Source organism: Galeopterus variegatus, unplaced genomic scaffold, assembly GCF_000696425.1.
Source record: "Galeopterus variegatus unplaced genomic scaffold, G_variegatus-3.0.2 Scaffold250, whole genome shotgun sequence".
Taxonomy (NCBI): Eukaryota; Metazoa; Chordata; class Mammalia; order Dermoptera; family Cynocephalidae; genus Galeopterus; species Galeopterus variegatus.
In genome coordinates this window covers 44812-64307 of record NW_007726361.1, presented here as the reverse complement: position 1 = coordinate 64307, position 19496 = coordinate 44812, and the positions used below count along the sequence as shown (strand labels likewise).

The 19496-nt window shown below is 39.7% G+C and overlaps 1 protein-coding gene across 2 annotated transcripts in view; it reads left to right on the top strand.

The window, feature by feature from the left end:
- Positions 1–11754, top strand: part of C1QTNF7 (C1q and tumor necrosis factor related protein 7) — a 107929-nt gene extending 96175 nt beyond the window's left edge. For both annotated transcript variants that reach the window (XM_008566521.1, XM_008566522.1), the window contains exons 2-3: positions 4452–4697; positions 10813–11754. In XM_008566521.1, coding sequence (XP_008564743.1) covers positions 4452–4697; positions 10813–11444 — 878 coding nt within the window. In that variant the 3' untranslated portion in view covers positions 11445–11754. The remainder of the gene's footprint in view (positions 1–4451; positions 4698–10812) is intronic.
- Positions 11755–19496: the final 7742 nt, after the last annotated feature.

Sequence of the window (19496 nt, the reverse complement as noted above, 5' to 3'; positions counted from 1 at the left end):
GTTGTTGTTGTTGTTGTTGTTGTTGATGTTGTTGTTTTTGCTGTTTGTTTTTGTGTGAGTGTGTGTGTGAGTGTGTGTGTGAGTGTGTGAATTGGTTCATTCACCTTTAGCTCCCTCCAATAAGTGAAAACATGTAGTATTCCTTTTTCACTGCCTGACTTAATGTTATTCTTTCAAGGTCCATCCATGTTGTTGCAAATGGCAGTATTTCATTCGTTTTTATAGCTGAGTAGTATTCCATTGTGTAGATATACCACATTTTCCGTATCCACTCATCCGATGATGGACATTTGGGCTGATTCCAGCTCTTGGCTATTGTGAAGAGTGCTGCAATGAACATTGGGAAACAGGTATACCTTCGACTTGATGATTTCCATTCCTTTGGATATATTCCCAGCAGTGGGATAGCTGGGTCATATGGTAGATCTATCTGCAACTGTTTGAGAAACCTCCAAACCATTTTCCATAGGGGTTGCACCATTTTGCATTCCCACCAACAATGTATGAGAGTTCCTTTTTCTCCGCAACCACGCCAGCATTTATCATTCCTTTGCTGTGCAGAAACTGTTTAGTTTCATATAATCCCATTGTTTATTTTTTCTTTTGTTGCCTGTACTTTTGGGGTGTTATTCATAAAGTCATTGCCCGGTCCTAAATCCTGGAGCATTTCTCCTATGTTTTCTTCTAGGAGTTTTAAAGTTTCAGACCTTATATTTAGGTCTCTAATCCATTTTGAGTTGATTTTGGTATATGGTGAAAGGTACAGATCAAGTTTCATTCTTCTACAAATGGATATCCAGTTTTCCCAGCACCATTTACTGAAGAGGCAGTCATTTCCCCAATGTGTGTTCTTAGTGCCTTTGTCAAAGATCAGTTGGCTGTAAATACATGGGTTGATTTCTGGGTTCTCTATTCTGTCCCATTGGTCCATGTGTCTGTTTTTATGCTAGTACCATGCTGTTTTTGTTACTACAGATTTGTAATATAGTTTGAAGTCAGGCAATGCAATCTCTCCAGCTTTCCTTTTTTGAATTTTATGAAGTGTGTATGTATGAATATTAGCTATATAAAAAATAAATTATTAAATATTGTGAAATACCCTAGACTATGCAAAATTAAAACAACTCAAGTCCTTTATTTGTACTTCATAAACACTGCAAAAGGAACACATAGATCCCAGGAAAAAATTTTTAAATACTTTTTTCCCTCTTTCTCTTGTAATAGTCTCATGTTCCACAATTTCTCACTAGTTTTTTTCCACAAAACTCATACTTCCACCTGCAAAAATCTCTTTTTTTTTGCCAGAGCAGAAAGAGGGAGGATCAGGTATAGAAGAAGGCAGATTGCAGGGTTAGATGGTGTGATAAGGGTTGCACTGAATGGCAAGATGACATTTGAGCTATGTGACATCTTGGTGAAGAAGGTTTTAGATAGAGGGAAGAGGCATGTGAAGGCCCTAAGGCAGCGCATACCTAGTGTCTTGGAGGAACGCTAAGGAATCCGGCATGACTGTCACTGAGAAAGTGAGGAGAACAGAAGATGAAGGCAGGGAAGTAAGGGGGGCCTTGTAGACCATCGTACCATGTAACACAAAGCTTTTGGCTCCCAAGTGAAATGGAGAATCATTGCAGGGTGACACCACTGTGGTTTTCCACTATAATCCACATTCCTTCCTGCATGAATTGAGTCCCAGAATTTGACGGACCACTCAGTGCCTTGCCACCACCGTGCATCAGGCACCACGACACATTGTTCCTCAGTTCTGATGCGGATTGTTGGTGGAGATGGTCATTCTGAGTGCCTTTCAGAAAGTTCTCACTGGGGATGCTTGCAGCAATTAGATCCCTATACAGACAATATCCTAGTGAGTTTGTCAAGGAAAGGCAATCCTTTTGTTCAATAAATAAATGTTTCAGTTGTTTTAAGTCATTCCTTCTTTGAGCACCTCTTTGCCTGGCTATTGGCAATATTAAATATCCTTTCTTCCAAACACGTCTTCAAAATTTCTGCTTCCTCTGTCCACCATCAACTAGTCCCTTTCCTCATTCTTCTTCCCAGGCCATTTACATGACAATTGGCATGGTTGTGTTTCTGCATTTCGATCACAGTGTCTGAGATGCCACCACCCAAAGGAGTTTCTCTCCAGATAATTTCAAGTTCCTCTTAGAACCAACTCCCACCACAGCCTACAGTGTTTCATTCCATGTCTGGTTAAAAGCCTCCTTACAGTGAACAGAACTGAGGTTTCCAGAGGTAGGAAAGCCAGAGCGGTAGGGGGGTTAGGAAGGAATTGGTAAAGGACCACAAAAAAATGATTACTTTGTATAATGATGATATACTGATTATCCTGATGTGAGCATCACATATTGCACATAGGTATTGACAGTTAACTCTACCCCACGGTTATGTACAATCAACTATGTCATAATAAAATAAAAGATGATGATTTCTTCCTCAAATAAAAGCCTCTCTCTGAGTGTTTTCTATGAATGTGTTCCCCACTTTCACACCCCTTTTCAATGCCTCCTCTAACAACTCTAACCAGCCTTTTACAAAGGGGAGGAACCAGCGATTTAATCAATGCATATAGTTTTAACTGCAGCAGGGTATGTGAATAGAATGTTCTTTCCATTTTATTTCATCTGAGGCTCCTTCGGAAGGGCTGATATCTTTATCAGATCTACTGGGCTTGTCAGAAAGTGCTTTAATCCCAGTTGAGCAATAGGATCAGTAATTTGGGGGTTGTGCTGCATGACAAGTCTTGCAGACAGCATGGAAAAGATGTGCTGGGGTTTTTTTGTTTGTTTTTTACTGGTAAAACTGAGATTTGGTCAAGAATACAGAACCTAAATTTGGGTTAGTTGCTTTGGTTTTTCACTAATAAGACTTCTAGGAATCAGGCTTGTTTCAATATCACATGTGCACACTGTTTTTCTCAGTTGTCATTCTCACGCTCTGGCAAATTTCCGGGTCTAATTCCAAGATGTTGCAACTTCCCATGGGTGCCACAAAAGTGGTACCATGTGCCTGGTTAATTTTCGGATGTGGCTGTCAAAAAACAAAAGAAACTCCATCTGATTGCTTTTCTCATACTTTATGATTATTTCCTTTAGGTGAGTATGCCAAGTCAAGCACTATGCAGATTTCTCGTTAAAGCACAGGTCAACCATCCAAAAACTGCTTATTTACATGACCCCAGAACCACCTGTATATGTTCTCCCATTCAAGAAACTGCTAATCCTAAAGACCATTTAGCCTAGAAAATCAGGTATCCCCAGCCTATGTGCTGGGATGTCATGATAAAAAAATGAATGGTCCATCATTCTCAGTTGCCAGACTTTGTGAAGGGAAAACCCAAGTCCTACCAGATCAGAGCTGAAGGGACCTGCTGCCTGCCTCACTCGGAGCACATGGAGCTGTGCATGGTTTAATTTCACACAGCTTTTTAATTGATCCTCAGTGCTAACAGTGTAATGGAACACCATGGTACTATATCCTGCAAATTTTAAATTAAAGTTTGAGACCCCCCTCAGGACACACACAGTACTCCAATTACACTAATTGGCATTACACGTGATTATCAAGTGAGAAACATGGTTTTCCTGAAAATGCTTTTTCCTTTCTCCAGTTTTAAAAAGCCCATAAATTCTAAGAAAATAATCATGGATGCATGCAAAGATTAGTTAGAATGATGTCCAGTATGGTATTTATATTGGCAGAACACTGGAAACAACTTAAATGTCTATAATGGGGAACTGTATACATCAAAGATAATAGACAAACATTTTTTAACATTTTTTAATCTTATGAATAGTTTTCTGACATGAGATGTTCATAATACATTATTAAGTGAAAAAAGTTAAAGAATTGTAAGAATGGCACAATATTACTTTTCTCCACCACACAAAAAAGACTGCAAAGATGTATAGTTAAAAATGTACAGTGTTGTTATCTCGGGCTTGCCAGTTAGCTCAGTTGGTTAGAGCACAATGTTATAGCAACAAAGTCAGGGGTTCAGATCCCCATACCAGCCAGCTGCCGAAAAAAAATAATAAAGTGGTGAGAATAACATTAATGTTTACCTTATTCGTTTGTATCTCTGATTTTCTTTCATTTAAATGCATTACTTTTACAAAAATAAACATTTTTCAAAGTCCATCATTGATTCCTGCAGAATAAATGCAACATAGTGATTTCTTTTGAAATGCTTTTAATCAATCCTTCTTCTACACCAGTCCCTGTATAGGTCACTGAGAACTCTGTATCAATAATGTGTTAATAGTTTTCGGTGGAATCGTGAAGATTGACACGGTTTTACATATGTGGAAAGGCGAATGCTGGAGTGAATTGTGTCAAATGCCCATTCTCATGTTCAAGCAAGTCGATAATGCAAAAAAAAAAAAAAAAAAGCCGTGAGAGGGTGCATTTATGTCCATGTGTTTCTCTTCCAGAGCCAAAGATGTTTGTCTTGCTCTATGTTACAAGTTTTGCCATTTGTGCAAGTGGACAACCTCGGGGTAATCAGTTCAAAGGAGAGAGCTACTCCCCGAGATATATCTGTAGCATTCCTGGCTTACCTGGACCTCCAGGGCCCCCTGGAGCAAGTGGCTCCCCAGGGCCCCATGGTCGCATCGGCCTTCCAGGAAGAGACGGTAGAGACGGCAGGAAAGGAGAGAAAGGTGAAAAGGGATCCGCAGGTAACAAATGATGACCTTTCATCAAACACCCTCCTTCATCCCACCTGAAAACTACTGCCCGTCTTTATTGCTTTTTTTCTAATGAGCCTTGCTCCTTAAATCCCTTCTCTTCTTCACCTTCATTAATCCTAACAATGTATTGAGCCCTTACTATGCTTCAGATGCTGCCCTAAACTCTTTACCTGCATCCTTATTTCATTGTAATGATGACTCTTTCAAGCAGTCGTTATCACATTTTATAGATGAGAAAATTGAGCCATAGCGTGATGAAATGAATCACTGAAGATGGATGTAAATGGACATGTTCTGCTAGTGACTGCCAGAGCTGGACTCAAATATCTGATGCCTGAAACACTGGGCTATTCCAGCCAGCAGGCATTGGCTGGATGGTGGTGCATGGATGGACAGACAAATGGGCAGGAGGCGAGATAGACAGACTAAGCAGAGGCAGAAATTAGGAGCTAAACACACAGGTGCTATCCTGCTCAGTACTAATATCCTAAATGAAGATACATAAAGGCCTTCTAAATTTTATTTTTTATGGATGAAATGAAAATAGCCCTGTAGAGCCTATCTTTATTAGCTCCTCACTTTCCCACCTGTCCTGTAGCAGCTAAAAAGTAGAATTTTTTTTTACAGCTCTTTACAGCAACACAATTGTCCCTTAGTCCTTCAGTAATTTTCACTTTTTTTATCCCATAAATAAGTTGGCCCAGGAAGCTTGCCAGATTCTGCTGTCCTTCAGAGTAAACCAAACTGGAATTCTAGATAGGCTGTGTTAATTCTAAAAGGGAAGAGATTTGGCATCAATCTTTGAAAACAAGTTTCTGAGTGTAAAAGTTGGGACAAAAGATAGGAAGAAAAAAATCAATAAATCTGAGAACTATGTCTCCATATAATCATTGCACCTGATTTACTAGTGTTCTGTGAAACAATATAATTATATATATATTCACATTATTGGATAATAATTCATTTCTGAATTTGCTATGCAGAAAATATTTGGCAAAGCAATTGCTACTAAATCTATGAGCATTGTTCAATATTAACTATGGTAAAGATTCAACATCACATAGAGTATCTTTAATTAGGACCTTAAACATTATTTTTCAAAGGCTGACACCTATGAAAACAAGTTACCTCTGAGTCATAATCATGAAACCTAAAATCCTATAATGACACCAGGATTATAGCATGTATTGCTGGCCTTTTTAGTTTACTGTGTCTGGAAGCAATAATGTAGTGGCTGCACAAACAAGCATTGGATTCAGAAAGATGTGGACTCAAATCTTGGCTCCTTCAATTACTAAATATCCTTGGGTAAATATCCTCTTTGAAAACCCCTTGGTTTTCCCATTTGTAAATTGGTGGTAGTAAGTGTGATTGTGAAGTTTAAGGGCAATAATACATGCAAAACACTACACAGAATAACTTCCATGTGTAAGCACTCAGTAAGTGTCAGCTGTTATTACTTACTATATTTTGATCTGCAAATATGAGTCACAGCTAAATCCATGACTATTCAAAGCCATATAATAAACTACAAATGAGTAGTCTGTTTCATAAGGTAGTTCTAGTGTTATTTAAAGATAGATAGATAGATAGATAGATAGATAGATAGATAGATAGATAGATAGATAGATAGATAGATAGATAGATAGATAGATAGATAGATAGATAGATAGATAGATAGATAGATAGATAGATAGATAGATAGATAGATAGATAGATAGATAGATAGATAGATAGATAGATAGATAGATAGATAGATAGATAGATAGATAGATAGATAGATAGATAGATAGATAGATAGATAGATAGATAGATAGATAGATAGATAGATAGATAGATAGATAGATAGATAGATAGATAGATAGATAGATAGATAGATAGATAGATAGATAGATAGATAGATAGATAGATAGATAGATAGATAGATAGATAGATAGATAGATAGATAGATAGATAGATAGATAGATAGATAGATAGATAGATAGATAGATAGATATGCATTCAGATTAAATGCTCAGAATTGCTACAATTTTAACCATATATGCGTCCAGGTACACCCCATATTTATCAATCTATGTATTCACTCATGCACCCACACATTACCCACTGAACAAGATTTTTGTGTGAACCTATTACTGTCCAGTGTTATTCTGGACCAGTGTTTCTCAGCTTCCGCACTAATGGCATTTGGGGTGTAGTACTTATTTACTGTGGGGTGACTGTCCTGTGCATTGCAGAATGTTTAGCAGCATCCCACTAGATGGCACTGGTAATCTCCCTCCCCCCAGCTGTGAAAACCAAAAGTGTCCCCAGACATTGCCAACTGCCCTTTGGGTAGGAAGGTAGGGAGTGCAAAATTTTATCTGGTTTTGAACACTGTTCTGGACATTAGGAACACAAACATGAATAAGATAATTTTCCTTGCCTTGATAAGTAGACATTTGTGTGGGGGAAGCCAATATGTAAATACTTAATTACAATATGTCATAATAATACCAATAATAACCATTTATTAAGAACTTGCTATGTGTCACAAACTTTACATTTAGTATTTAATGTCCATCATAACCCTATTAGCAATAATTATATAATCAGTAATAATAATAATGTTACAAGTGAGAAAAATTAAGATTCAAAAACAAAATGACTTTCCCAACCTTAGATTATTTAAATCCAATATACACATCTACACACATAAGGATCTGTAACAACTCAGAAAGGAAAGGTAAAAATGACTGTACGATCAATAAAGAGAAGCATACCTCACTTAGAAACTACAGGAACAAAGCCTTTGGGCTTGGGGGATGTGTTTTTAATGTGGCTACAGGTAGGCACAATGTGGCTGTGAGCTTCTGACTCCTGTTTCCCCTTTAATGACACCACAGCATCTTCTCCTTCATGTACCAGTGGCGAATACCCCCACCACAGCCATTCCAATCAACTCCAGGCAGAATCAAGCCTATTCTTTGTCCAATGTCTATACCTTAAATTAGAAATACAGAGCTCATCATACTGAATTATAAATTTTCTATAAAAAATTGTCTCCCTCACTGGTCTGTAGTAATTATTATTATTACTGTAGCATAATACTAACAATTAATTTAATCTGAATGCGTGTCTATGTAAATATCTCCAAATAACACTAGAACTATCTCATGAACAGATCACTTGTTCCAACTTATTATATGAATTTAGGTATTTATGAACTTAGCTATGACCCATATTTGCAGATCACAAGGTAATAAGTGATGACAGCTAACTTGGGGGTGCGGCAGGTGTCATTCATGCTGATGTCCTACTAAGGCCCTAGCACAGAGTCTAGCATGTAGTGGATGGTCAATCAATATTAGATGGTTTAGATGGATGTATGCATGCATGCATGCATGCATAGATCTGTGGATGGATGGATGGATGGATGGATGGATGATGGAAGGAAGAAAGAAATAGCACTGAGAAGAAATCTATGTAGACTCAATGAGAACAAAGAAGAAATCTTTTCTGTGAAAACTTCAGTACCTAAGCATAGACTAACCCTTACTCCATAATTCGCTCTACCCAATCGTATGTGTGACTGAATAAGGAAAGGGAGAATAATTCATCCCTCTTTTCCATTCTTAATGTATAAGCCCTTAGCACATGGGTAAATTCTTCATATAAACAGAAAGAATTACTATAAATTAATACATAATTATCTATCACCCAGCAGTTCGGCATATTAAAAAAGAATTACTGTAGAAAATCCAAACATTGAGGTTGTGAAGATCTTTTTATGGACAGTATTGTGAAATTGCATCCCAGTACTTATGATTTAATCTCAAAGAGTTTTCAGGAGAATGAGACCTCAGTCTAGTCCGACACTTTCATTTCAGGGACTGGGAAACTAAAGTCAGAGAGATCAAGCTCCTTCTTCAAATTCACCTGAACTGGAGTTTTATCCCAGGTCTTTTGACTCAACTGTTTACTACTTTGCCTGCTAAGTTTGGAGTAGACTTAGATCCAATTTCCCCATATTACAAATGGGTATTTGAAACAGACAAGAAGTGACTTGCCCAAAATGAGAGAGGCAGGAGGATTTGAGTGCATAATGAAATTTTATGATCGAAATTGTTACTGGTGCAAAAATGGTTATCAATGCATCAAAGGTCACCAATGAAGACAGAAAAAGTTAAGCTCCTGTGAAAGACACAATAGCAGCTTAGAAGTTGTAATCTGTGATTCCAAAGTTAACTCAACAACAAAATAGTACTCACATTTCATTTCTACCAAAAAAAAAAAAAAAAGCAAACATTAAAAGATCAAACTGTTGTGATCTTATTTCAAGAGATAGATATCAATGTGTGTTCTGGCAGAAACCAGTAGAGTTTCAGCCTAACAGAGGTCATCTGCAGCTAGAAGACAGTACTGTGATCAGTGATAAGGCAGATCCTGACTTGCCAAGAAAGGGTCACATTCATTGTCAGCACCTTTTATGTACACTAAGTTATTGAACAGCCACTTTCCAAAATTATTAAAACAAAATATTCGCTATTTTAATAGTAAAGTTTTAATTCTCCTCAAATTTATATTACGTAGAACACTTCATTGCTAACTTGCCAAAGAAGTGAGAAGTGATCAAAAGATCAAACTCACACATTGATGTATGTATAATATTTAAATAAATGATATCAAAGAACTATCTAGATAAAATGGCTTAGCTTTATAAAAGTTCATGAGGACAAATAAGTAGTTAAAATTGAAACTACACAATAAATAAATGATGTATTTTCTCTGACTACAAAAGTGCATTACAAACTACCAATAATTTGGATATTTTCTGAGAAAATACCATTATATAAGCATTGTTCATAGAATGGATTTGGTCATAAATTGAATGACATCTTTTTATGGTATTAAGTCATTGCTGTTAGATATATGGTTTAAAAATTAAATAGATTTTGCTTATTACTTTCAACCAGGATCACCATTTCTCTGCATTTAGCCTATGGTTGATCCGCAGATACAAAGATTTGAACACACAGAAAATATTCCTGTATGGTGATTTTGAATTTCTTGAAATCCTTCCACAGCTATTATGTCTCTCTGTATATAGGGAGACCCAGAGAAATTAAGGGACTTGCCTAAAATGATACAAGCATTTAGTGGCAGAGCCAAACAGAATTTAGGATTCCCGACTCCAGCCCCAAAGGTAAGAGTCATTTTGATGAAGGGGGAGAGTCATTAGGCTAAGAAAGCTTGGATGTCAGTCCTAGCCTTGCTACAGAAGCAAGTTTCTTCGCCCCTCTGGGACTCAAATTTCTCCTCCAAAAAGGAGCTACTGCATGGTGGTGGCAGTTATTGTTGGGTCACTGCAGCATATTGAGCTCTCACTATGTGCCATTTTACTTTACCATTCACACACTCCAGCCACCGCCCCAGGGGATGCTCAGGCTCCAGAATCAGGCAGGCATGAGTTCAGACCACAGCTCCATTGCTCACTGGGTCTGTTCCCTTGAGCAAAATGACTTTTCTATGGCTCAATTTCCTCATCTGCAATGGAAGTGATAATAATTTATGAACTAGTTCATAATGCTGTTGTGAGACAAATAAAATAGTACATGCAAATAAAGCACTTAACACTGTCCCTGCTACATGGTAAAATGCTCAATAAATAAATCTAATTTTAATTAATTCTTTTATTATTAACTCTAATAGAAATAGAATGGGCATGAGACCAAATAGCCTCTAGGGATTTGTCTGGTAATGTCTGCGCCCCCATGAGCCCACTCTGGGGAATAATATCGTCTTGCTCATTGAACTTTTCCTGCAGTAACCAGTACCTACCTGTATGTCAATAATTGAGTGGCATGTGATCTGTCATCAAAATGGTAGTTAATTATTTTAGATTGGTCAGGATTTAAATAATTTCTCACATACTCAGGAAAATTGACTTGAAATTCTAATGAAAGTTTTCTATTTTTATTTTTATAATACATCAATGATTTTTTAAAGATTTATCACTTAGTAGAACTCTATTGAAGGTTGACTGAAAAGGGACTGTGTATGGATGCTCCTGTGACTCGATACTTAGAGGAGCTATTAACTAAACTATAAACTCTTTTTGAAGGTCTGAGAGGTAAGACTGGACCGGTGGGTCTTGTTGGTGAGAAAGGAGACCAAGGAGAAACTGGGAAGAAAGGACCCATGGGACCAGAGGGAGAGAAAGGCGAAGTAGGTCCATATGGGCCTCCTGGACCAAAGGGAGACAGAGGGGAACAAGGGGACCCGGGGCTGCCTGGAGTCTGCAGATGTGGCAGCATCGTGCTCAAATCCGCCTTTTCTGTTGGCATTACAACCAGCTACCCAGAAGAAAGACTACCTATTATATTTAACAAGGTCCTCTTCAATGAGGGACAGCACTACAACCCTGCAACAGGGAAGTTCATCTGTGCTTTCCCAGGGATCTACTACTTTTCTTATGATATCACATTGGCTAATAAGCACCTGGCAATCGGGCTGGTCCACAATGGGCAGTACCGGATAAAGACTTTTGATGCCAACACAGGGAACCATGACGTGGCTTCAGGGTCCACAGTCATCTATCTGCAGCCAGAAGATGAAGTCTGGCTGGAGATCTTCTTCACTGACCAGAATGGCCTTTTCTCAGATCCAGGTTGGGCAGACAGCTTATTCTCCGGATTTCTCCTATACGTTGACACAGATTACCTAGATTCCATATCAGAAGACGACGAACTGTGATCAGGACTGCTGATCTGAATGTTCCAAGATCCTTGTGTCAGACACTTTAATATAATCTGGGGCCCTAGAAGGTGGAGCAAGCAGGAATAGGGTCCAAAGAGACTCTCACTCAGATTCCAGCACGTTTACATCCAGTTCCAGCAGAATCTATCAAAACAAGATGAACCACCTAACAGTTGAAACCACCAAGATGAATTATATAAAACAATAACCCCAGATATGAATTCTCTTGAAAGTGATGCTCATAGATATTTAAACAAATTAAAGACAGTGTTAAATTTTCTATTAAATGCCCTAAGTGATAAAACCAGCTGACCATGATATTGCCTTATTTAATTTTCATAAAATTACATTTTTGTTTTTTATTTAAAGAATCATAACATCCCAAAGTCTTTGACAATTCTCAAAAAGCTATAGTAAGTCTAAAACCACTGAGTATTTTCAAGCAAGCTAAAGTGAAGTTATGCATTTATTTTGTTTTCCTAGTCATTCTTTCATGCTTATATATATTCACTCAACAACTCTGTAATGAGCCTGCGTGGACCAGACACTATGGTACGGAGTCACATTTAACAGCAAGTTGAGACAAAATCCCTGCCTTCGTACAGGCTAGTGTGTGGTGAGCATACTGTCACAATTCAAGGTGACAAGCATGATGAAGAACAGAATGATTTGATGCTAGAGTCACATAAGACCTGCTACTCCTGGGGCTGGGGGCCAGAGAAGGTTTTACAGATGGAAAAACACTAGGCGTGCCAAGGTGTGTGTAAGCGGGTGTGGTGGATGCAAAGGAAATAAGGAATTCAGCAGCTGTATTCTCCCCGTCCCACCCTCAATGCATTATTGGTAGTTTCAATTGGGAAGGAGCAAAAAGCTTAGAGATAGAGGTCTGGGAGGGGTAATAGAAATGAAGATGGAAGTGGAGAGAAAGAGACAGTAGGTCATTCTCCCACATCCTTTAGCATGATGGTTTCCCAGCACAAACATTTGACCTAGTAGCTCTCTCACAAATAAGGCACTACTTTACATTGTGGTGAGACACTTTCTCACGGATTTCCTAGGTTTTGAACTCAAATAAAGCAAAATATACATCCCCTGATTAATGAGTGAAGCTGACAGGAGGAATGAATGGGGGAGGAGGTGAGACCACACGTCTGAGTGAACAGATGTCCCTCCCAAGTCTCACTCCTCCCTTAGTCCCACTTTCTCTTCAATGTCAGCGTCTTGTTCCCCATTGAACCACAATTCCCCTGTTACTCTTACCTGTGACTTTGTCTCATCTGTCACCTCCTCAGCCCCTCCCTTTCGGTAACTCCTAATCCTCCTCCTATGTATTCTTCCCTTTCCTCACTCATTTAATAAGTGTTCTCAATGCCTCCTATATGTGAATCACCATGCTGGATTCTGTGCAGACAGAGGAACACCAAGATAAAGATGGCACAGCCCCTGCCATCAAATTTCTAAGGATACAAGAAAGAAAATGACATGCACACACCCCAAAATACCTATAATGCTGAAAAAGAACAGGCTAAAATATGCTTAGTGCTAAACTGGAGAGAGACAAAATGCTGTGAAAGAGCAAATGCTTACTTGCAAATTAGGGAAAATCTCTGGCCACAGGGCTTTAAGTAATGGATAGTACTTGGAATGACCCCAGTAGTAGAAAGGGCACTTGAGATAGAGGTAATGATGGGAACAAAGCAGGAAGTCAGAACAGAGACCAAGAAGAGGAGTTAATAAATCATATTTGTAAGAGCCTCGAATGCCAGCCCCAGGATTGGGGACTTCACTCATGAGAAAGTGGGGAGTCCCTGCGCGTTCCAGAGCTGGATGCCTCTTCCGTTACCAGGGGCAACACACAGTTGCCTGCAAGGCCGGCGCTTGCTTCTCCTGTCTTTCAGGCCTGTCTTGCTTCCACTGTCTTCTGCCTGCCATACTTTGTCCCCTGACCCTCCTTCTGAGTCAGGACAAGGGTCCAGGAGATCAGGAGCAATGGGGATTAGACAAAGAAGGGAGAGCACAGGTGGTCTGAGACAGTCACCTGCCTACACGTCACAGCCAAAGCTAGAATTCTGTGCTATGCTATAAAGTATAAAAAATAGCCGACAGAAGTAGCTAATCTGGGCCCTTTGAAGACTATAGGATTTGCTGGAGAAACTGGAAATGGAGAAGTTATTGTAGATGGTCATTAACCACAAGATAACTGTGTGATTAAAATTTTCTTCTGATCACGATCTACAGATGCATTCATTTTTGGACATCGTTTACTTACTTACCTTTTAAATATTTCTTTCATTGCAAAGCCCTCAAATTTTGAGTAGCTTTTTAAACTGAAGTTTTTTTTATTGGTTCTATGCCCAGAGATGAATTTTATTTTGAAATATTTGGTGGGGTAGTGATGAGGACTAGAGAGCTGACATGGGAAAGAAAAGGCTGTTTTGGTATTAAAAGAATAAAATCTTAAGCAAATGCAGGTGTCTTTTATTCAAAAAAAAGAAAAAGCAGAAAAAATGTATTCACATTTATGGTTATTTGTGTAAAGAAAGTAGAAGAGCAATTTTGGTTTAAAAAAATTCCAAGCCTCATTCCAATCATTTTTTTGTAAGGGCAGACTTGTCATAAATATGTATTAAGCGATATTTATTAACTATACACCATCTTGTTCCAGAAGGGTTTAAAGCCACTTACAAAGATAGATAAGACACAGAAAGAAAAAATCAGTAAGAAGCAGATGAGAAGAAAAGGGACAAAGCACACAAAAAGGCGAGAGAGAGGCCAATACAACTGTGTGTGCATGAATTTGTATGTGCCCGTGTCACACATTTAGAGGGCACATGTGTTTCCTCATGCCCGTGCGTGCACAAGAGTATTCCCAGTCATTTATCATTGTGAATGGTGTTGTTAATAGGGAAAAGAGATAACACAAACTTTGAATATACTTTTCTCTGCCAGTCTGAAAAGGATCATGGACATAAATAAATTGTATATATTAGCTATTTTTTAATACCTTCCTCTTTCTCTTTTCTGTTAACTCCACTTTTAGTAAGTGGCATCACTACCCACTCTGTCACCAAAGTCAGAAACCTAAGATGCATTCTGGACATCTTCCATCCCTTCCCCACTGAGTTTTGTTTAGCATAAAATACTTGTGGTTCTAACCCCTAAATGAACATCTCTGATTCATTGCACCTTCCCATACCCAATGGCAAGGTTTCATTCCTATGTTCATCATAACTTCCCTGGATCAGTACAAAACCTTTGTAACTCACCCTTTGCCTCCAACTACAATTGTCCAATCCATCCTCTGCACTACGTTGAGTATATGCAAAGGTCATGCCGTTTCCTAGCTTAAAAGCCAGCAATGGCCTTCCCGGTCCTCACAATATAAAAGGTATCCTGAACTTCTCTCGGTTTTGCTATCTGGCATGCATTTCATATCCTTTTTCTGGCATCCATACCCAATTTCCTTCTGAAGGACCATCCTCTTTTGCAGGCTACGTCTACGAGTTTCTCGGTGGAATTAACGTTTCCAGTATGTAAATCTCTGGCCTGATTAATCAAAGCATAGCATTCTACTCACTCATCAAAATAGTTGGTTCCAGTGACTCGGTCAGAGCCAGTGAGATTCTTTCCTGTTGGACTTGAGTTGTGAGCCTCTAACAGCTATCTCATCATCACAAAGTTTGATACATTTGAGAATGGAGCCATCCACAGACGAAGCAGACAGACAGAAAGAGAGAGAAAAATGGGTCTTGGAGTCATCATTTGAACACAGATCCAGATGGGCTGCAGCCAGCTCTACCCTTGGACTTTTCAGTTATTATGGCCATTGATTGTCATTTTTACTTAAGCCCTTTGAGTATTTGTTCATTTGCAAGAGATGTTATCTTACCTAATATCAATGCAAGCACCCTGTAGCATGGCACGTCCCTTAGGGATATAGCTTCTGCTTACTTTTACAGTCACTTACTTTTATAACAGCCCAAATGGACTAAGATAGTCCTCACAACAATTATTCTCCCTAATTTACACATGGAGAAATGAGGAACAGAGACGTTAAGAAATGTGTAAAGTAAATAGTAAGTGGCACAGTAGACCCAGGCAATCTGGCTCCAGAGTCCACACCCTTAGCCACCATGCTGGGCCCTTGTCCTGTTTCACACTCACTTTACAATACTGTCATCATTGTGTTGCTCATATATATTTACATTTGTCTATCTGATGGAGGTTTTGTCCTTTACATCTTTATATCCCAGGACTCTACACAGTGACTGTCATAGTATGTGCTCAATAAAAATGTGATGCTTTATTCAGTGACAAGTTCTTTTCAGTCACAATCAAAGAGACACAGAGAGAAGTCACGGCAGAAAAGCTCTATAAAATCATCCTGTACGTTAACCAAGATTCTTTAGACTACAATTGCCAAAACTCAACTCAACCTGGCTCAAGGAAAAGGGAACTCACTTAAACCAAAATTCCAGAGCCACATCTCAGTATTCAGTCACTGTCCCCAGGATTTTCTCTCTCCCCAACCCACAGAATAGTTCGCTTAGTGATGGCTTCACTTCCAGGCAAGCTCTTGCCTTTGTTACAAAGACGGCCAGTAGCAGCTCCAGGCTTGCATTTTGCAGCCCCAGCAGGAAAAAAAAAAATTGGCTTTCTCAGTAGTTCCAGCAAAAGGTCTGGGGATGACCGCCTTTGTTTACTATTAGTCCTGCTTGAGTCATGAGTCTATACCTCAGCCAGTGATTGGCCACAGGATGTGCTGTTCTCATTGGCCAGGCCTATATCACAGCCCACCCCTAGAGCTAGAGACAGAATCAATCCTACCTAAGCCACGTGGACTAAGGGTGGAGAAGAGATCATTTCCCAAAGCAAAATAAAGATGTCAGGTCAAGAAAAAGAGGCATTGGTTAATTGGCAGTCAAAAACAACAGGTGGCCTCTGTAGGCTTCTTCCATAGAAAATCAAAACCACATTTATTTTGTCTGCATGATTCAAAATAGACGTGTTACTAGAATAATTTTTCTCTGAGATAGTCTAATTTTTGATAATATTTGTTCAAAGTTGACTAAATATGTTGTTCTAAAAGAGCCTGGCATCTGTGATGATCTCATTCTACAGGCAGCCACAATGCTGTCCTGCATGGACCCAGAGGACGGTCATAATGCTGGCCTCCAACAAACACTTTTAATGAAAGAATAAATTATTCCTATGACATGCAACAATATATGCAATAATCACTGATGATTATAAAAAGAAGAGGGAAAGCATCCTTGGAAATTAGTCTTTTGATGGAATCAATAAAGGCCAATAAGTCCAATTCACTCCTTGGCCGACATAATGAATCCTGAAAGGGGAGACTGAAAAGCCGTCCTAGGTTAGCAATTACATTTCTGTCCTCGTGTTTTCCTTCTTGTTTCTTGAGAGGGAAAATCAGTGCTTAATGATACCAGCAGTTACCATTTACTGTGTGCCTCATTAGTACCACGCTGGGTCTTTTTAGCACGGTACCTTGGTACCTTATTTTATTCTCAGAAAGAGCCCATGTTAGTGGCACATTCTAACCTCTGGAGAGAATTCAGTGCCACTTCCACCTCCCGCCTCCTTGAAAGGAGGAGATTGGTATGGACATGTTAGGGAGGGGGTGTGTAGCTGTGCTGGGACATTGCTTAAGCATCAGAATGGAGGAGGTCAAAGTCTCCTGAGGCCACATACCAAAGTCTCTGTGGGTTCTTCTCTCTTAGGAATGTGCCCATCAGGGTCCATGCAGGAACAGCAGGACACACTCTAATGGATTTCACGATAGAGAGTCGAATGAAAGAACTGTATTTAGAGTACAGGAGTGCAGGTGGGGTTAAAAGAACCAAGTAGGGATGTTAACATATGAAAGGACTCACAAAAGCAGGAACCCAATACCATCCCAAAGTCTGAAGGGGAGGGGAAGGCAATGGAGGTTGCTGAGTGTGGAGGAGAGCTGGAGACTTGGAAGAGGGGCCATCCTACAGGGGCTACACCTGGAGAAAAGCCCAGCCACTGTCAGACCATGCACAAGCAGAAGGAAAGCAGGACATTAAAGCCCCTGACCACACTCTCATTCTAAAACCTCCACTCTCCCATTTGCACCCCTCACTGGTCAAACCCAATAACTCTAGGAGGAAAGGGAGTCTGAGTCTTGCAGTGCACAGGGATGGGCTTCCCTGGCAAAGAGCAGAGCAGAGAATAACAGAAAATAGATGGGGAGCCCAGAGAGGGGGTGGGTGAAAATGGAAATTAACCAGCACAGGGCTCCCCTCTTAGATCCCTTCCCTCTCCAGAGTCTCTAAAATTCTATGCAGCTGGTGCAATAAAACTGGTTCCCTGTCTTTAGCACAGCAGAAGTGACACCTTCCAGAGTTGTGTGTAATTTATTCACAAGGAACCCTTCAGTCTGAGAAGTGGTCCAGCTCCACTTACAAGAAAACTGTGTGGGAGTGTGGGGTCAAGTCCTCACAGTGATGAACAGAGAGTTTCGCCAGAGTGTCTCCTCTGCAAGTCCCCCTCCTAAACTTGCATCAGCAATAAGCAGAAGGGGGGCGTTCAGGGCTTCAAGAGTCTAGCCAAACAGCTTTCCAGCTCATCAAAAATTAAATATTCCTCTTACCCCTTTACAGATGAGAATGCTGAGGCTCAGAGCAATTGAGCGATTTACCCACTGTCAAGCCTTAATAAATGTGGAGTTCTAACGCCTGCCCATCTGCCTCTAATGACCATGCCCTGTCATGAGCACGCATACCTGCACTCCCCTGACTCTCAAGACCTCTTCTTTAAGACACAGTTTCGCAGACAGATCATTGAACTGTTGGGGAACTGCTCCATGCTCTGTCCACTTTCTTTGATCCTAGTAAACATTGTTTTCCTCTTCCTTCAGCTGGGAGCTAAACCTGTCACAATCAGGACTGGCTCATTCAAAGACAAAATATTCAATGTGGCCAGAGCATACTGCTCTGCAAACTCCAAGGGTCCAAAAGACTACTAACCTCCCTCGCACAACAAAGACTAACCCCAAGACACCGGTGCCCACTCTTTGGGTCTGGTTTAGTTCTGCCAAGGAAAACCCAGGCACTCTTTTAGCATCATCATTATATTGTATTGCTTAGAAAAATCCAGGCCATCTGAATTCCTCTCAGTTTTTCTCACAAGACAGTCTCCTATAGTAAACACACACACACTCTCTCTCTCTCTCTCTCTCTCTCTCTCTCTCTCTCTCTCTCTCTCTCTCTCTCTCATTCAGGATTTATCCTAACAGAAGCCATAGCAAGCAGCACCAGACGTTCCACAGACCTCATATGTCCCCTGCAGTGGTTGGTAGCTCAAGTCCAAGACATACCAAATATGTTGTGTAACTGAAAAGAAATTTTCTTGGGAAAAGAAATTTTTCTTAGAAACTTATAAACATTGCAATGCCATACCATGGTTTCCAAGAGATGAGTTGATCCTTCCTTTTCTTTTGGTTCTACATCAGAATATCTTGCACTGAGTAATATTGACATTTGTAGTCAGATCCTTCTTTGTTGTGAGGTGCTATCCTGTGCATTATAGGGCATTGAACAGCATTCCTGGCCTCTACTCACTAGATGCCACCCCTCCCCAGTTATGACAATCAACAATATCTCCCAACATTGCCAAATGGCTCCTGGGGACTGGGGAGGAAAATTGTCCCCAGTCGAGAACCACTTCTGTACAATCTTCTCACGATGACAGAGTCTACTCAGTCTCTGCAACCTGTCTGTTTACCAACCATCATTTTCCAACTAACCTTTTTTTTTCTAACAGACATAACCATGTGGCTTGTCATCATTTCAGGTAAGATCTTTGTTCCCTTGTGAGAGCCCTGAGTTTGAAAGCACCTCATCCTAGAAGGTGTACAAGAAGCAGCAAGAAACTATGCCCTCACCCCAATTCCCTTTTACTTTAACCAAGATATTTCTTTTATGTTTTGTCTATGATACAAAAATCATGAAGTCTCCAATTTCTAAAAATTTACTCCAAGAAAATAATTAACAATGTGTG